We start from the raw sequence: 14,106 nt of genomic DNA, 5'->3' as shown, positions 1-14,106 counted from the left end.
GATCAACGCTAAGCCTTGTGCTTCTCGTATGTTAAAAATGATTACAGGGTTCTCACCTCAGAATAGCTATATAAGATGTGTAGAAGACGACCCCCTTGAATACTCCTCATGCTTCTCTATTCTATCCTTTATTCATCATTAATGTGTAACAATATCTTGACCTCTGCACAATGAATCCATCCAAGTCTATTTCTGATCAGGAGTCTTTTAATGGAAGTCTGTTTAACTCCGGCGGCAACCGTCGCCTCTTTCATGTATACCATACTCTGTGGCACAATGATTACACTGTGACCTCGGACGACAAGGCACCCCTTTTCTTTGTGGATACGTCGTGTTTCACCCCAAAGAAGCCAGACCTTACTTTCCATGCTGGCACTGATAAGAAGGCCCCTATTGTGGGCGTCTCCAAATTCCTACATTTTTCAAGACACATGAAAGTAGGGCTCGGTGACCCGCAGAGTTTCAGCCACGTTGAGTGGGAGGACCTTGTGTCTCAAAACATCAGGAGCAACAAATACCGCTGGCAAATGACCGTCCGGGGTGCCTCTGGAGCAGAACGACGGTCTTTTATGTGGAAGAGAACCCACTCTGTTGCAGTCGAGGGCTCCTCCGCTTCCAAATGGAGTAGCCGCAACTTCAAGCTGGTCGATGAGCAGACCGATCAGATTGTTGCAATATTTACGAGCAGTGCATTCAAAAGCGTCAAGAAAAGCGGCAAACTCCAAATCGACTCGACAAACTATGGCGAGGAGTTTGATCTGATGGTCCTTATCACTGGGCTTTCTTTGTATGAGAAACAAAGACGACGCGACAATAATAGTGGAGGAGGTGGCGGGGGTGGTGGTGGAGGTTAAAGGATCTATCTCTCTGCCTCCTCTTTTTCTTCATGCTCTTCTTAGCTTTCCCGAATATTCTGAGATACCAAGTCTGCTGTTTGAGTTACCGTGTTATATATGTCTACGATAGGATGTTATCCGCTGCTTCTTGTGTCAATTATGATTTCTTGGCATTTATTATGATGACATAATCCGCTTAATATCATTCAGCCTCCAATGAAATAAAATAAGCTTAACTTCATAGGTATGCAGTTGCCTAGAAATGCCTTTCTCTTCCCTCATGGATGACACTATAGCTCCAGGAATCTCCATTCTATTCTAGCAATTCTTGACTACCCAGAATATTTCAGCATAGCTGGTCGTTGTGCGGCTGCATCTGATGGCACTACGAAGACCCCATCGGAAGTCTCGCCATGGCTGTCTAGAATGCAAGCGAAGACGAGTCAAGGTATGCACTCACTTGGCATGGCTCCATGTATTTTCTCGACTGAACTGGTCTTTTAGTGCGATGAAACCCGACCAGTGTGCTCCAATTGCTCTAAGCGCCAAGCGGGATGCGAATATGACTCGAGCAGTTCCCTCCTATGGGCGAACGAGGAACTACTACACCATGATACAAAGTCGGTTAACTCTAGATCTGATGAACCCCCTCTGCCAGAGCCACCGCATGTAACTGCCAATCCATTTGACACATCTGCCAAAGATGGAGGGGCAACTCATTCCAGTCCCAGCCTCAACCTAGGTGACTTGGAGTTGATGATGCAGTGGTGTAACTCAACGTACCAGGTCCTAACACGCAATGAAAGGACTGATCCGGTCTGGCGTCTTCGTGTTCCTGAAGAAGCCTTGTCACATTCTTTCCTTATGCACGGAATCTTGGCTCTTTCTGCCCTTCATATAGCCCGGACGAGGGACGACCACCGTCGGCCGGAATATATCAGTGCCGCCGTAGCCCACCAGAACCAGGCATTAGCATTTTTCCGAAAGCAGCTCGATGATATTAATGACGCAAATGCAAAAGCTATGTTTGCATTATCTAGCGTGGTAGTTGTATATGCTTTCGGTTTTCCTCATTCTCCCGAATCAAAAGATCCATGGGCATGCATTCACGATTTCATTCAAGTTTTGCTATTAGCACGGGGCGTGGAGCAAGTGCTGAGACAGGCCACGCCGTCTATCCGAAATAGCGACTGGGAAATTCTCCTGCGCTTGGACAAATACATTGCCTCTCTTCCACAAGATGTCCTTTCACCCCTCGAACGACTACGTGAGCTGAATGCTTACTGTGGCGCGCAAGACCCGACACATGATACCGACATATACAACAAAACTATTGAAAATCTGACGGATATAATGGCTGCAGCCTATGGTGGCTTGACTTCGATCACTGTTGCCGCGAGATGGGCAATCAGATTGAAGCCCAAGTTTGTGAACCTGATACGGGATCGTAGTCCTCTAGCCCTGATCATCCTAGCGCATCTCTGCGCAATTCTTTGTCGCCTCAAGTATGGCTGGTGCATCGATCAATGGATATTTAAGCTACCAAGGGCAATATATCAGATTCTGGATGATCGCTGGAAACCGCATGCACAGTGGCCCATGGTAGAAATTTTCGGACAGGATTTCCTCAACGAAATTGAAACGATTAATTCAGTTTGACTTTTCTCAGGACTTACTATTTCAATAGTGGGATGTTTGCCTGCGCATTTCTGGCACATGGGGCACTCTGATCGCAAGTTTTCTCTCTCTTAAGGACCTATTTTCGGGAAGGATGTTCTTCTAGACTTGATACTCTACCTGATGCATCAAACAGGGAAATGAGGCTCACAAACTTCAAGACTGTCCCCGAATCTCCATAAGTCACTATTGGCCTAAGAGACAACTAAATTCACCTGGATGAATGGCCAGAAAGACAACGGTTACAAAGAGCATTAGAAGCCCATCATACACGTAAATAAAGACTTCATTTCGGAGTAGGAAGCCATCCGAGCCTTGAATATACTCCACAACTCGAAAGCCCGACCGGATCAGAATGAGAAGACTTGAGAAGTGCAATGCAAACATATGCTTTTGCCAGGGGATGCTATGATCCGCGGACTCTGAAGTGGGACTCCTGGTTAATCTTCTCTGGAAAACAAGAGCGCTGATGAGGAAGAATCCAAAGAAAATGATCTGGACGAACAGGCCACCCAGAATGATATTTTCACCAGTGCTTTTAGAATTAGAGACCATAATACCCGCACCTGTTTCCGTCAGTATTCCATGTGTCTCCAGATTATGAGGAGATTCACCTGAAGCCTGCATTAGGAAGCTGAGCAGATCTCCTGCAACGAAAATCTTGGTCATCCATGTCACCCGGATTATTGCCGATCTTGACGCCTTGACTAGATGGATGATTCGGCCCAACTCCATGTATATGCTAGCGGCATAAAGCGCGGGTGCAACGAGCAGAAGGGTACTTTGCATCACGTAGGGACTGATTGTCCAATCTGGGGATTCGTTGGCCGACAGAACACGTCCGATGTACCCTACAGCCTCAACTATTGGGGTCAACTATTGGGCCGCTCGATATGCAAAGCATGGAAACTCACACCAAGTGCCTGTCACCAACGGGACGAAGAACCATGCTCGGGTTCTAAGTAGACGGTATGTGTGGATGACGGAAAGAATGAGGAATAGGACAACAAACAATATACCTGCAGCCTTGGAAGGATAGTAGTGGTAGGCAGTCCAGTCTGTATGCTTTGAGTCTGCCATCCCGGAAAGCTATATATAACAGGGTTGAAATGTTAAAACCCAGCAAGGCGAGTGAAATACTTGGGGGGTATACTGGCCCTGCCATTGTGTTTAAACCAAAACCTGGAGCTACAGAACCCCTCCTCGTCGCACTTTCATACACCGTAGCAGAAGTGGAGGCACAGCAAAGATCCACAGATGGTCTCGTATATCTCGTACCTTTCTCTGAATAGGGTAAAGGCTAGAGTCTTCTATTGGGGCCTATTGGCTCTCGCTACTGCCACTACTGACAACCCAACCGTTGAGCTTAAGATTCTCTGTCATAATGAAGAGAAGTAACTCCTGGTTCCACTGGAGCTACAGTCTCTTGCTTCGGCCGTCGTTAGTGAGTGCTATCTTGAGGGAGCCCATCACCGGGCTATACTGGGGTAATGCCTGGCCAACACATCAAGCTACTTCAATCTTCGTGTTGAATCTGTAACTGCGTTTCAAGCCATACTTGTACAGACTCTGCACCCTGCCCTAGACTCAACGTGCGCCCCTCTATTTTATCAAACACCAGACGTACCTTACTCCAGCAGAAACCAACGCCCACATGGTATATCCTACAACTTCGCTTGCTTCTCCGTCTCATTAACCAACACATATCGATACCGTGCCTTACCAGCATCCATATCAGCCAGCGCCGCATTCACATCCTTCATCGGTCTCTTCTGAATCCACGGCAACACACGCTTCTCAGCCGCCAACTGCAGCATGAGCCGAATATCCTCCGGTGAACCGATATTCGACCCGGTAACCTTCACCCCTTTCTGAATCAAAGAGAAAGCCGTCAACTGTGGAAGCGGCTTCTCAGGCGCCCCGACCTGCACAAACGTCCCATCCACGTTCAGCAGCCGCAGATACTGACTCAACGGCATATCTGGCGCATCAACAGTACAGATAATCAGATCCAGGGAACGCGAATGTGTCCTCCCCCACTTCTTCTCCTCATCGGTAGCAATAAACGCATCCGCCCCAAGTCCCTCAATTGTATCTTTCAGCTTACTCGACGTCCGCGAAATCCCCACCACTCGGTCACACCCCAACGCCCTCGCAAACAAAATCCCCAAATGCCCTAGTCCCCCAATACCCACAATCCCAACCGACTTCCCTGGCCCGGCACCGTACTTCCTCAACGGCGCAAACACAGTAACCCCACCGCATAGCAATGGCGCCGCCTCAGCCGAGGGCAGCGAGTTGGGGATCTTGAACGCAAAATGCGCCGGCCCACGCCAGTGCATTGCGAAGCCCCCGTATGCTTTGCTCTTGTCGGCGTACCGCGAGTTGTACGTCCCCGTTATCCGGGGACAATAGTTCTCCTGTCCGTCTGCGCACTCGGCGCAGTCCGCTTTCAGACAAGACATGCTCTGGGCGCCGATTCCGACCCGGTCTCCAACGCGGATTTCGCGGGAGGCTGGGGATGATACCAGCGTTGGGACGCCCGAGCCAATGCGGGTCACGGTGCCGATGATCTCGTGGCCGACTACGCAGGGGTAGTCTGCAGGGCCCCAGCCTGAGCGGAGGGTGTGAATGTCTGTCCCACAGATCCCGCAGTGGGAAACTGCGACTTCGATGTCGGTTTCTGTGAATGGTTTAGGGTTGAAGGTCATGAATGTTAGGGGACTTGTGGCGTTGTGGGCCACCCAGCCCTTGAATGTGTCTGGGGTCGTCGGGGACATTGTCGGGTGATATGGGTTTAGGTATTTTGAGGTGTGTATATTCTTAAACTGATGGTTTCAACTGTATATGATTGTTGTCTGGGTGTCGTCGGTGGCGCAATGGAGAGGTTGATTGCTTTTCTAGCAATTATATGTAAGTTATTCAAGATCCGCTCAGCAGTTGAAGTGAACTATCGAGCAGCATGCGGATATTTCAGAGATTAGGAGGGGATATATATGTACATCAATTAAAAGGAGAAAGAAGTCGGCTACTCCAGAGCAAATGGTGGAGATCGAACCAAAATGCGGACCGAATCAAGAATTGCCGAGGTTGCGGGATATCCTCATGAATATCAACAGAAGGTATATGCGTTGATCACAGCATGTCGGAATCCCATATCCAATCCATTAGATGCATTATGATTAACGAGTACATGTTTTCAACTAAAGCCAGAAGAATTCCCATGCGCCAGATCAGGTCAAATCATGACAATCGTATGCAGCTAACAGGTAGCACGCAGAGAAGTATTTACACTGGAGGGTATCAAACAAATCATATCCTAAACACACTGGCTTACAATAGCTTGTTCACCGGGATGTCATGCCCAATAGCTCGCCCAGCTCGTCATTAGTGAGAGTGCTTCTTCGCCGATCTTGGCTCCCTTTAGAACCCTTCACTGCGCGGCCTCGCTTACGGCTCTCGCCTTCTTTGCGGGCTTGTTCGGCAGCGCGAGCTTCACTCTCCGCAGCGGCTAGTTTCTGCGAAACACTCATCCGAGTTTGAGAACTGGGGCCCTGCTCCTTAGTCAGACCTGGCCTTTTCAGCTCATGCAGTCTGCTAGTCTGGTTGGGTACCTGACGCGACGTCTTGGTCTCCGGCTTTCTTCTTGACGGCCTGCGCGTAACTGTCTCGGACTGATGTGCTTTGATTGGCAGAGTATCATCGCCACCACTAGGTTCACAAGGTGATCCATGGAGTCCGGGTGTGAAAGAAACCTTTCGTGGCAAGCGCGCGGGTCGAACATTCTCGCTCCGCTCCTTCAGCGCACGATCGGAGCTCTTCTGAGACTTCTCCTCCCGTACTGGTAGCTGAGTGTCAACAGAAGCCGGAGGTTGCTCAACGCTCTCTTGAGAAGTCTTGTCTGCGGACTCTTCTTCCTCTTCAGCTTCCTGGTCTTCGTAAATTGGCGACTGCATCTGTTCCTCCTCGTCGTCGGCTGATGCAAGATCCTGAGCCGAGTCTACGCTAAGGTCGAGCCTCATACCCATTCGCAACTCCTCCGCTTGCACTGAGCCACCACCATCGGCGATTCGTCTATGCCATCCGTCCATCATGGTAACAGCTTGTTTCCACCTGCTCTCCATCTTTTCCCAACTTTCCCGTAGCCTCCCTATTTCCTCGTCGCGCACCTCGACTTCCTCGAGCGGTACAAAAGAGGGATTGGTGAGGAGTGTTCTCAGATGTTCAAGCACCCTATCCATTTGGTTGGACAGCTCTTCACAAGACGCCGGAAGTGTAGTAACTGGCCCTTGTGATGATTTCTGAGTTCCTACGCTTGAGCCGTTCGAATACTCTTCATTCTCCTCACTTTGGGGCAACCCTTGCAAGTCCTTCAGAGTCTGGACGGTGTTCCGCGCAAGCATAATTAAACTATCATTCTCGTCGCTCAAGTTCTGACATAACTCTGTCAGAAAATCGTTCGTTTCCTGCTTCAGACTGTAGCCTGGGTCATTGACATTATCGCCACCCGACATAAGCTTAGCTTTGGAGGATCGATCGACTGCAGGGTTTATGTTGATTGTTGTCACGCCTAGCCCCTCCCGTTTTCCTCTCTGACGTTCAGCCAGGTGGGATTTTAATCTCTGCATCTCGAGGTCACGCTTGCGGATGTCGTTGGCACACTGGGCCCTGACTTGCTGAATCGTAGTTTTCATACGCTGCACTTGGTCTTTCAGTTGTCTTACTGTAGCGTCGGCACTCGCTGCATTAGCTTTCTGGGCACGTTCTTGCGCTTCCGCCAAAGCGACCGATCGGGTCAATTCGGATGTCTTCGCCTTGAGTTTCTCCTATACGCAGTCTTAGCTTCTTGTATAGCCTCCCAAGTGTTGCTGGAACATACAATCTCGAGTGTCTTTTGGGCATCCTCCGCTCGCATTGTCCGAATCGTAGTCGCTAGGTTCTCTCGGTGTTCGGCTTCGCGCTATTCCAACCTGGTCAGATCATGTAAGAGACGAGACAGGTTATTCACATACATCTCTCCTCAGGACTAAATCATTCACCAGGTTGATGACTCTCGCCATCGCAGCCCCGGTGCCACCCTCCTCATTCTCCGGCTGAGCGAAATCGATCGGCTTACCACTTTTCAGTAACCCCCGGGCGAGAAGCACATTATTTATATAGGTAGACGCCGCCTGCAGATTGTGCGGCTCCATGCTTGCCTGCAAGCTGTCGGCCAAATATTGGATGAACTGGCGGGGATCAGGCGACTTAAGTTGTGAGAATTCAAAGCGCTTCGCAAGGGCCTCGGGCCGTTATTTTCACTTGCAGGGATTCCGAATGGGGAAGAATGTAAACACCGCCTTTTCCGCGGTGGCCCGCAGATGCCAAATGCGCAGTCGCATGATCGTCCTCCGTTGCCAGGCAGACTCGGAACTAAACCGCTTTAGTTCTACAACCTTTTACTCCGGATTTCTTGTCGCATCTGTTTGTATCCATTACACTCTTGTTTAGAAAATCCTAGTCTCTGTTGTACAGTAAAATAAAGAAATTTCCCCTCCCTCCCTCTTCCGATATGTGCACTACCTACGATACTTGCAATTAGTACCAGAACACCCAATCTCGGTTATCTGAGTCGTTGCTTGCTCAAGAATAGCGCACATTTCTCTGCGTAACTCGGAGTTTATTATGAAATGTATGGTGCTGTGGCATTTCTCTGGCCCACTGTCTATGCTTTCATGACTGATAGGGATCTCATGTTTTGACCTAGTAAGGTAACATGATATCGAGAATCTCGTATTGATTTCTTGTTTATCTTTCCTTTGTTTATCTTTTATCTTATTTTTCTTTTTCTTTTGTTTCCAAGGAAGGTTGACTCGTGAATGCATAAAATATTACCTGTCAGAAAGTTTCAAGAACGGGTCCCAATCTCAGTGATGTCCATTGAATGCCGAATACATAGCCTGCTACTCATACTGCCGAGGACACACCATTCTGAGAAGCCAAACGTATAATTGGCCGATTGGTTTGTCTACTATGAGCCTTACGATGGCTCTGTGCTGAGTTGTCTAGGGGTTTTCTTAGGTCTAGTCAGATACATAGTTTAGGGCCTTGACGGGGGGGCACACGGGTACTTTGTGTGTGTGTGTGTGTGTGTGTGTGTGTGTGTGTGTGTGTGTGCGCGCCAGATAGAAATAGGGCTCTTTGCATGAATTCAATCGTAAAAGCTGACAAGTCAAGCATAAATAAAGTACTGTGCATATGCAAGGCTGCCCGAGGATACTATCATCCTACTAGTAGTGAGAGGGCAACTGATTGTGGTGTGTCTCTGTATCAGTTGGATTGGTTAAGACGATACACACTGGAACAAACCAGTCTAGCCTAATATATATCTTAGTAATGCAGTCCATGACAAGGTTGTCTATAACATAGCAAGAATACATCAGGAAGTCACAAGGGCACCCATGCGACTGGAAGATCTTATACTGTGTACTCCGTACTAGCACTAGTGGTAATGATAGATTCGTTGCCTTGAAAGTGGAGTCCCGTGTTCGACGGGGACGCTTTGCCCGATTCAGGCTAGTGGAAGGGACTTTGGCCATTTTAGCAAGTCCCAATTAAAAGACAAGCACGTCCAGTCGCGTGGGTTCATCTCCTCACAGCATGGACCTCTTACTGAGTCGAGTCTACGCGTTGGTATGATGGGCTCTCAAGGTACGTGCTAAGACTCTCAAAACTCAAAAACACTTCTGATGAAATGTCCGACCCTCCTCTGGTAATTATTATTATTAGCGTAAATCTAACGAACCATAGCTCTAGCGCGTGGCGAAGGAGCTGCTTTGCAGCGGCATGGTCAACAACTATACCAAACGGGCAGCTTCAAGGCTGCCATAGATGCCTTCACAGAGGTACGGCGGGTCAATGTTACATCGGACTTCAACCTGTCAAATCTAACAACTATCTGGGCTGCCTCAGGCATTAAATAGTAAAGATGCTGATTTTCTTGGTATACTTGATAATCGCGCCGCTACTTACACTAAGCTCGGTCAATATGATCGGGCGCTCAAGGATGCGAAGCAGATGATTAAAAAGGACAAGCAAGATGAGCGAGTAGGGCTCTTTCGCAAAGTGCTCGGAAGCTTCATACCTCTTTGCTAATTCGAACCAGGGGTATCTTCGCTGCGCAAAATGCCTTCTCCTGGAAGGAAAGCTTGAGAAGGCTTTAGAACTCTACGCATATGCGCTAAAGTCTTTGCCTGGTAATCATCCTCGCCGTGAAGTCAGTGCTACTGCCCAGTGGATATTGAACCTCGTCGCTAGGGCTTTGCTGACCTGCGTAGCTCGTAGAACAACTACACAACAAGCTTCGAGATAAATTGACGTCCAAATGCTGTGACCCATTCAGTGTATTGCCTCTTGAAATAGCAGCGATGGTGTTAGGGCATCTTGACTTCAAGCAGATTGTGTACGTGGCTCAAATTGTCGTTCCACGCTCCCTTCTAACTGTTATCTTTAAGGGCCATCCTTCGCGTATCAAAACAATGGGACAGCTTCCTGTCCTCAATGCGAGACTTATGGATGCGGATTGATTTAACCGGTGCCCGCAGCAAAATCCATTGGGGTTCCGTCCGGTCTTACATCCGACGGTCAAAGTCCATGGTAACCCATGCTATTGTGAAGAATATATCCTCTAGTTCCGCAGAAAAAGTCCTTCAATTTTTCAGCAGGTGTCCAAGATTAGAATACTTGGAAGTCTGGACGCCGTTTAGCTGTCAGAATTTTTATGAGATGTACAAAGGCTCCCGACGTTTGAAAACGCTGATAATATCTAGAGATATGCCAGTACCGCAAGAGTATATTACCAAGTTCCTGGGAAGCTTGCCTCTCCTTGAGAATATCAAAATATACAAAGCCAGAACTTCACCTTCATCAAAGGTGCAATGGCCCTCAGAGCTGCCACATCTACGGAGTATAATCCTCGGCACCACAGAGGGATCGTGGTTAAACGGGCATACGTCTGCCCTGCATATCCCTCGTAAACAAGTACTGCCACCCTGCTATACGCCCCCCCTTTGAAAGCTCAGCTAACTGACTGTTTCAGCCTTCTCTTCCCTATTCCATTGCCAATCTTGAAGAGCTGTGCCTTAACTCAGATCCAGACGTCTTTTTCCCTTACCCTCCTTCTTTTAACCCAATAGACTTTGCGCGACTACGGCGACTGGACCTCAGCGGCATATACATCAGTGACGATTTTACTCTACCACCTAGCCTCGAATACCTACGCATCTGCGGTGGTGCTGCGACTGAGGATTTCCCATTTTCTAACCAGCGTCCTGTTGAGTTCCACAAACTCAAGACCCTCATGTTCAGGGATGTGCCTTGGGTATCGAACAACACCATGCTTATCTTTCTCGTTGAAGCCAAAGCCCCGCTTGAGGTACTTCATGTAGACAGCTGTTTCCGATTGCGCGGGACTGCATTCTGGCATAGTTTATGCCAACATGCCAATGATTTAACAGAACTCAACGTCTCCCATGTTATCGGGATCAATGATGACTTCTCGAACCTGATTGTAGAGAGGATGCACAAATTGAAAGTCATTTACATGTCTTATACCGATATTACCGGCATATCCATCAAGACATTCGCTGATGCTCGAGCCTCTGAAGGCAATGTCATGAAAATCGAGCGACTACATGTCAAAGGGTGTGAGCATGTCTCACCTGACGCAATCACATATGGTCGGGCACACGGCATTGATATAATCACTTAACTGGATGACACACCAAGAGGACTACTTAAGAAGGCATTTCCTGAAGGATGGTGGTATCCTGATGTCAGCAGCTTTGCCTCAATGAGCGGGGCCTTTGCCGTGCAGCTGAGTATATTCGGCTGATCTGACCAAGTGTTCTGAGAAATCAAACAATACACCTACTCCTACATGAACACACGATACAATACGACACGTGTTATTCAAGTGAACTTTAGCGAAATTGGATTTGGATCAATGAATAGAAATGTGGATTTAGGTATTCTTGTCAGTTAATGTAGGAAATCGAAATCATGTTGTACTTGAATTATTCCAGGCCTCGCTAGTATGTTCAAGAATATACAGAAACATCAAATTCAAACAGTATTCATTTTCATAACAGGCACGGTTCTCAGAAACCGTTACCCCTCTCCTGGCACCACTTCTCGACTTCCTTGGCCAACTTATCCTTCTGATCACGCACCATCTCCATCATCGGCTCAACCTGTTTCTGGAAAGAAGCATCATATCCAGTCAGGCCATTAGCCGAATACTCCGGCTCCTTCTGTGGAGCAAGATATGTATCGTAGATTGAGACCATCATATCCATAACGGCCGACAGCTGGTTAGGAAGCCACTGTAACCACTCATTAGCCACAAATCAATACTTAATAACAACCTAGAAAGGAAATATACCGTAACAATAGGGCTACCACCGGTAGCAGTAGGGTGAGGTGTACGACGAATGATATACTCGCGGGCAAACAGCCAATGACGCCAGCGGAAGCTCCGCACATGGTTCAGGGTCTTCAGGAAGAGGATGGCGGTCTCGGTATCCTTGACAACGAAGTCGCGGACGCCAACCTCCGCAGCCTTGGAGTTCATGTAGGCCAGGAACTCGCGGTGAGGGAGGGGGCGGTAGGCGCGGAACTCGTGCAGGATCTTGGTGAGTGGGGTGGAGGGCATGGGGATCTGGCAGAGGTGGTCAAGGAGGGGGATCTGGGTGGATTAGCCTTTGGGGTTGGATGGGGCGGGGTGATGGGTGCTCTCATACCATGCTGTCGTTGGCGCCACTTTCACCGCGGAAGTTGAGGGGCTTGTTATCGAGGACGCCGTCGTAGATCACGCCGTTCGGGAACATGGATTGGTTGGTGATTCCGAAGATGAAGACCCGGAAGGAGAGGTACTCGCTGGGCTTAGAGTTGGCCCACATGTCTGGGATGTAGTTAGTGTTTGGGTTGGGTTTTGGGGGTCGGTGGGGTATCAGAAGAGTTGCTTACCTTCCATACAGGCTTCAATCTTCTCCATGGATGATAGGATCTCTCTGAAGCCGTCATTGACTTCGGTACGGGAGCCGCCTTGTTCAATGGTGTCGACGACCTTCAGGGCTCCGCTGATCAGTCCATTGGACTCCTTGACCATGTCGATATGGGTTAGGATGAACCCGGCCTCGGAGGACTTGGGGTTAAGGCCATGTTCGAATGCCCGGACAAGACGGAGGTTGTCATATACTAGACCCTTCTTTGGATCGGCAAGGGTGTAGTTGAAAAGAGAGTATGCGGCAGCGTAGGACATGAAAGGTGGGATGTCCAACCTAGCGATGATTGATTAGTATGACCTTGCGCGATACCTTTTTATAGAAGGAAGGAAGGCATGATTGCTTGGTTGTTGTGACATACAGTTGAGCACAACGATACATTGGGCAAGCCACAGCCCTAGGAAGCACGTCACGTCCCAGGCCATACCCCTTGTCAGGGTTCTTGCACCAGTTCTCCCAGCATGGCTCAAGCAGGTAAGAAGATGCTAGGAAGGAGTAATCACGGAAAACGGCAGTGACAGCATAGAGGTCCGGGGAACCGTCAGCAGTGACCAGCTTGTCAACTTCGGCAGTGAGGTCAGGAAGCTCCTGGACGGCAGGACCCAGTTCATAGGTAGCCAGAAGACCAGGGGTACCATCAAGCTTCTCCACAGGAAGACGTTCAAGCAAGGATGCCAGAGGTTGGAAGGCATCAGGCAGCTGAGTAGGGGACATTATGAAGGGCAAGAAGCCGGTAGAAGTGGTGATAGTGAAGGGGTCCAAGGACTTAGGCAAGGTTGCCGGGTCATCATGGATATGAGGGAAACGCTTCACGGTAGTGGAAGACATTGGGGGGACCTTGGTCTGTGTCATTTTGAAAAGGACAGAAGGGGGAAAGACAAAGTCTATCTAGGAGTAATTGTATGGGAGACAAGATGGTATCAAAGAGCAGAATGGAAGACGCTTATTGAGGCAGAGAGCCGATCCAAAGATGATATGAAAATGATAAAGGAAACGGGGGCGGATTAGAAAAGGATTTGCGGCCTCCTATGGCTCGAGAATAGCAACTGAGTGAATGGATTTGGGCGGGAAAGGAGGCGATTCTTATAACATCCAGAGGCCGGTATCAATTCCGGCCTCGATGGCACTATTACCAAAAGGATGAGAAAACCCCGTGGAGACTGGATTCTGGCCGGTATCACCGTGATATCATAGCTGATAAGCATCTCTATATGAATTATTGAGGCCTCCTCGCAATAGCTGATGAGGACACCATCCCCTCTATCTCTATCTTCATCCTTGAAGATATATACAAGAGATCTATATAGATTCTTGGCATGGAGGGCAAGATAGAATCACGGGGACACGCTAAGCCGAATGTAGTAGTGACTTTACTATGCAACAATGATGCTCTTTCTTGTACTCGTGATCTGTATACTATTTCGAAGGACTATATTGGTATATGACATACCCCGCCTTCTCATATAAAGCTTGAAATCCTCAAAATCAAAGCATTTCCATCGTCTACTAGTCATGAACGTACGTGTACAGCGATTTGTCCGCTCTATATT

At 48.5% G+C, this 14,106-nt stretch overlaps 6 protein-coding genes across 6 annotated transcripts; 3 read left to right on the top strand and 3 right to left on the bottom strand.

Moving 5' to 3' along the window:
• Positions 1–17: 17 nt before the first annotated feature.
• Positions 18–1,361, top strand: BDV38DRAFT_256948 (uncharacterized protein). The gene has a single exon (XM_032055557.1). The coding sequence runs from the start codon at positions 171–173 to the stop codon at positions 852–854; it is 684 nt and encodes a 227-aa protein (XP_031910054.1). The 5' UTR covers positions 18–170; the 3' UTR covers positions 855–1,361.
• On the top strand, positions 1,096–2,597 carry BDV38DRAFT_173763 (uncharacterized protein). The gene is made up of 2 exons (XM_032051973.1): positions 1,096–1,284; positions 1,341–2,597. The coding sequence occupies exons 1-2, from the start codon at positions 1,216–1,218 to the stop codon at positions 2,493–2,495; spliced, it is 1,224 nt and encodes a 407-aa protein (XP_031910053.1). The 5' UTR covers positions 1,096–1,215; the 3' UTR covers positions 2,496–2,597.
• Positions 2,598–2,699: 102 nt separating this feature from the next.
• Positions 2,700–3,991, bottom strand: BDV38DRAFT_295602 (RTA1 domain-containing protein; the record flags this gene model as incomplete). Its single annotated transcript, XM_032062729.1, has 3 exons — positions 3,428–3,991; positions 3,128–3,376; positions 2,700–3,079 (listed from the first exon to the last, which is right to left on the bottom strand). Exons 1-3 carry the CDS (start codon positions 3,591–3,593, stop codon positions 2,700–2,702), a joined length of 795 nt encoding a protein of 264 aa, XP_031910052.1. The 5' UTR covers positions 3,594–3,991.
• A 186-nt stretch (positions 3,992–4,177) lies between these two features.
• BDV38DRAFT_273937 (uncharacterized protein) lies at positions 4,178–7,705 on the bottom strand (the record flags this gene model as incomplete). The annotated part of the gene is made up of 4 exons (XM_032057762.1): positions 4,178–4,941; positions 5,968–7,339; positions 7,393–7,473; positions 7,553–7,705. 4 exons carry the CDS (start codon positions 7,703–7,705, stop codon positions 4,178–4,180), a joined length of 2,370 nt encoding a protein of 789 aa, XP_031910051.1.
• Positions 7,706–9,134: 1,429 nt separating this feature from the next.
• Positions 9,135–11,544, top strand: BDV38DRAFT_256939 (Leucine Rich Repeat domain protein). Its single transcript, XM_032055556.1, has 7 exons — positions 9,135–9,203; positions 9,303–9,397; positions 9,465–9,599; positions 9,658–9,768; positions 9,830–9,954; positions 10,007–10,532; positions 10,591–11,544. The coding sequence occupies exons 1-7, from the start codon at positions 9,188–9,190 to the stop codon at positions 11,260–11,262; spliced, it is 1,680 nt and encodes a 559-aa protein (XP_031910050.1). The 5' UTR covers positions 9,135–9,187; the 3' UTR covers positions 11,263–11,544.
• BDV38DRAFT_256936 (indoleamine 2,3-dioxygenase family protein) lies at positions 11,545–13,625 on the bottom strand. The gene is made up of 5 exons (XM_032055555.1): positions 12,918–13,625; positions 12,519–12,832; positions 12,293–12,453; positions 11,935–12,237; positions 11,545–11,875 (listed from the first exon to the last, which is right to left on the bottom strand). Exons 1-5 carry the CDS (start codon positions 13,406–13,408, stop codon positions 11,651–11,653), a joined length of 1,494 nt encoding a protein of 497 aa, XP_031910049.1. The 5' UTR covers positions 13,409–13,625; the 3' UTR covers positions 11,545–11,650.
• Positions 13,626–14,106: the final 481 nt, after the last annotated feature.

The sequence above is a fragment of the Aspergillus pseudotamarii genome (genome assembly GCF_009193445.1).
Source record: "Aspergillus pseudotamarii strain CBS 117625 unplaced genomic scaffold BDV38scaffold_59, whole genome shotgun sequence".
Lineage (NCBI taxonomy): Eukaryota > Fungi > Ascomycota > Eurotiomycetes > Eurotiales > Aspergillaceae > Aspergillus > Aspergillus pseudotamarii.
Note: the sequence above shows the minus strand (reverse complement) of the source record. Positions and strands in the feature narration are given on the sequence as shown.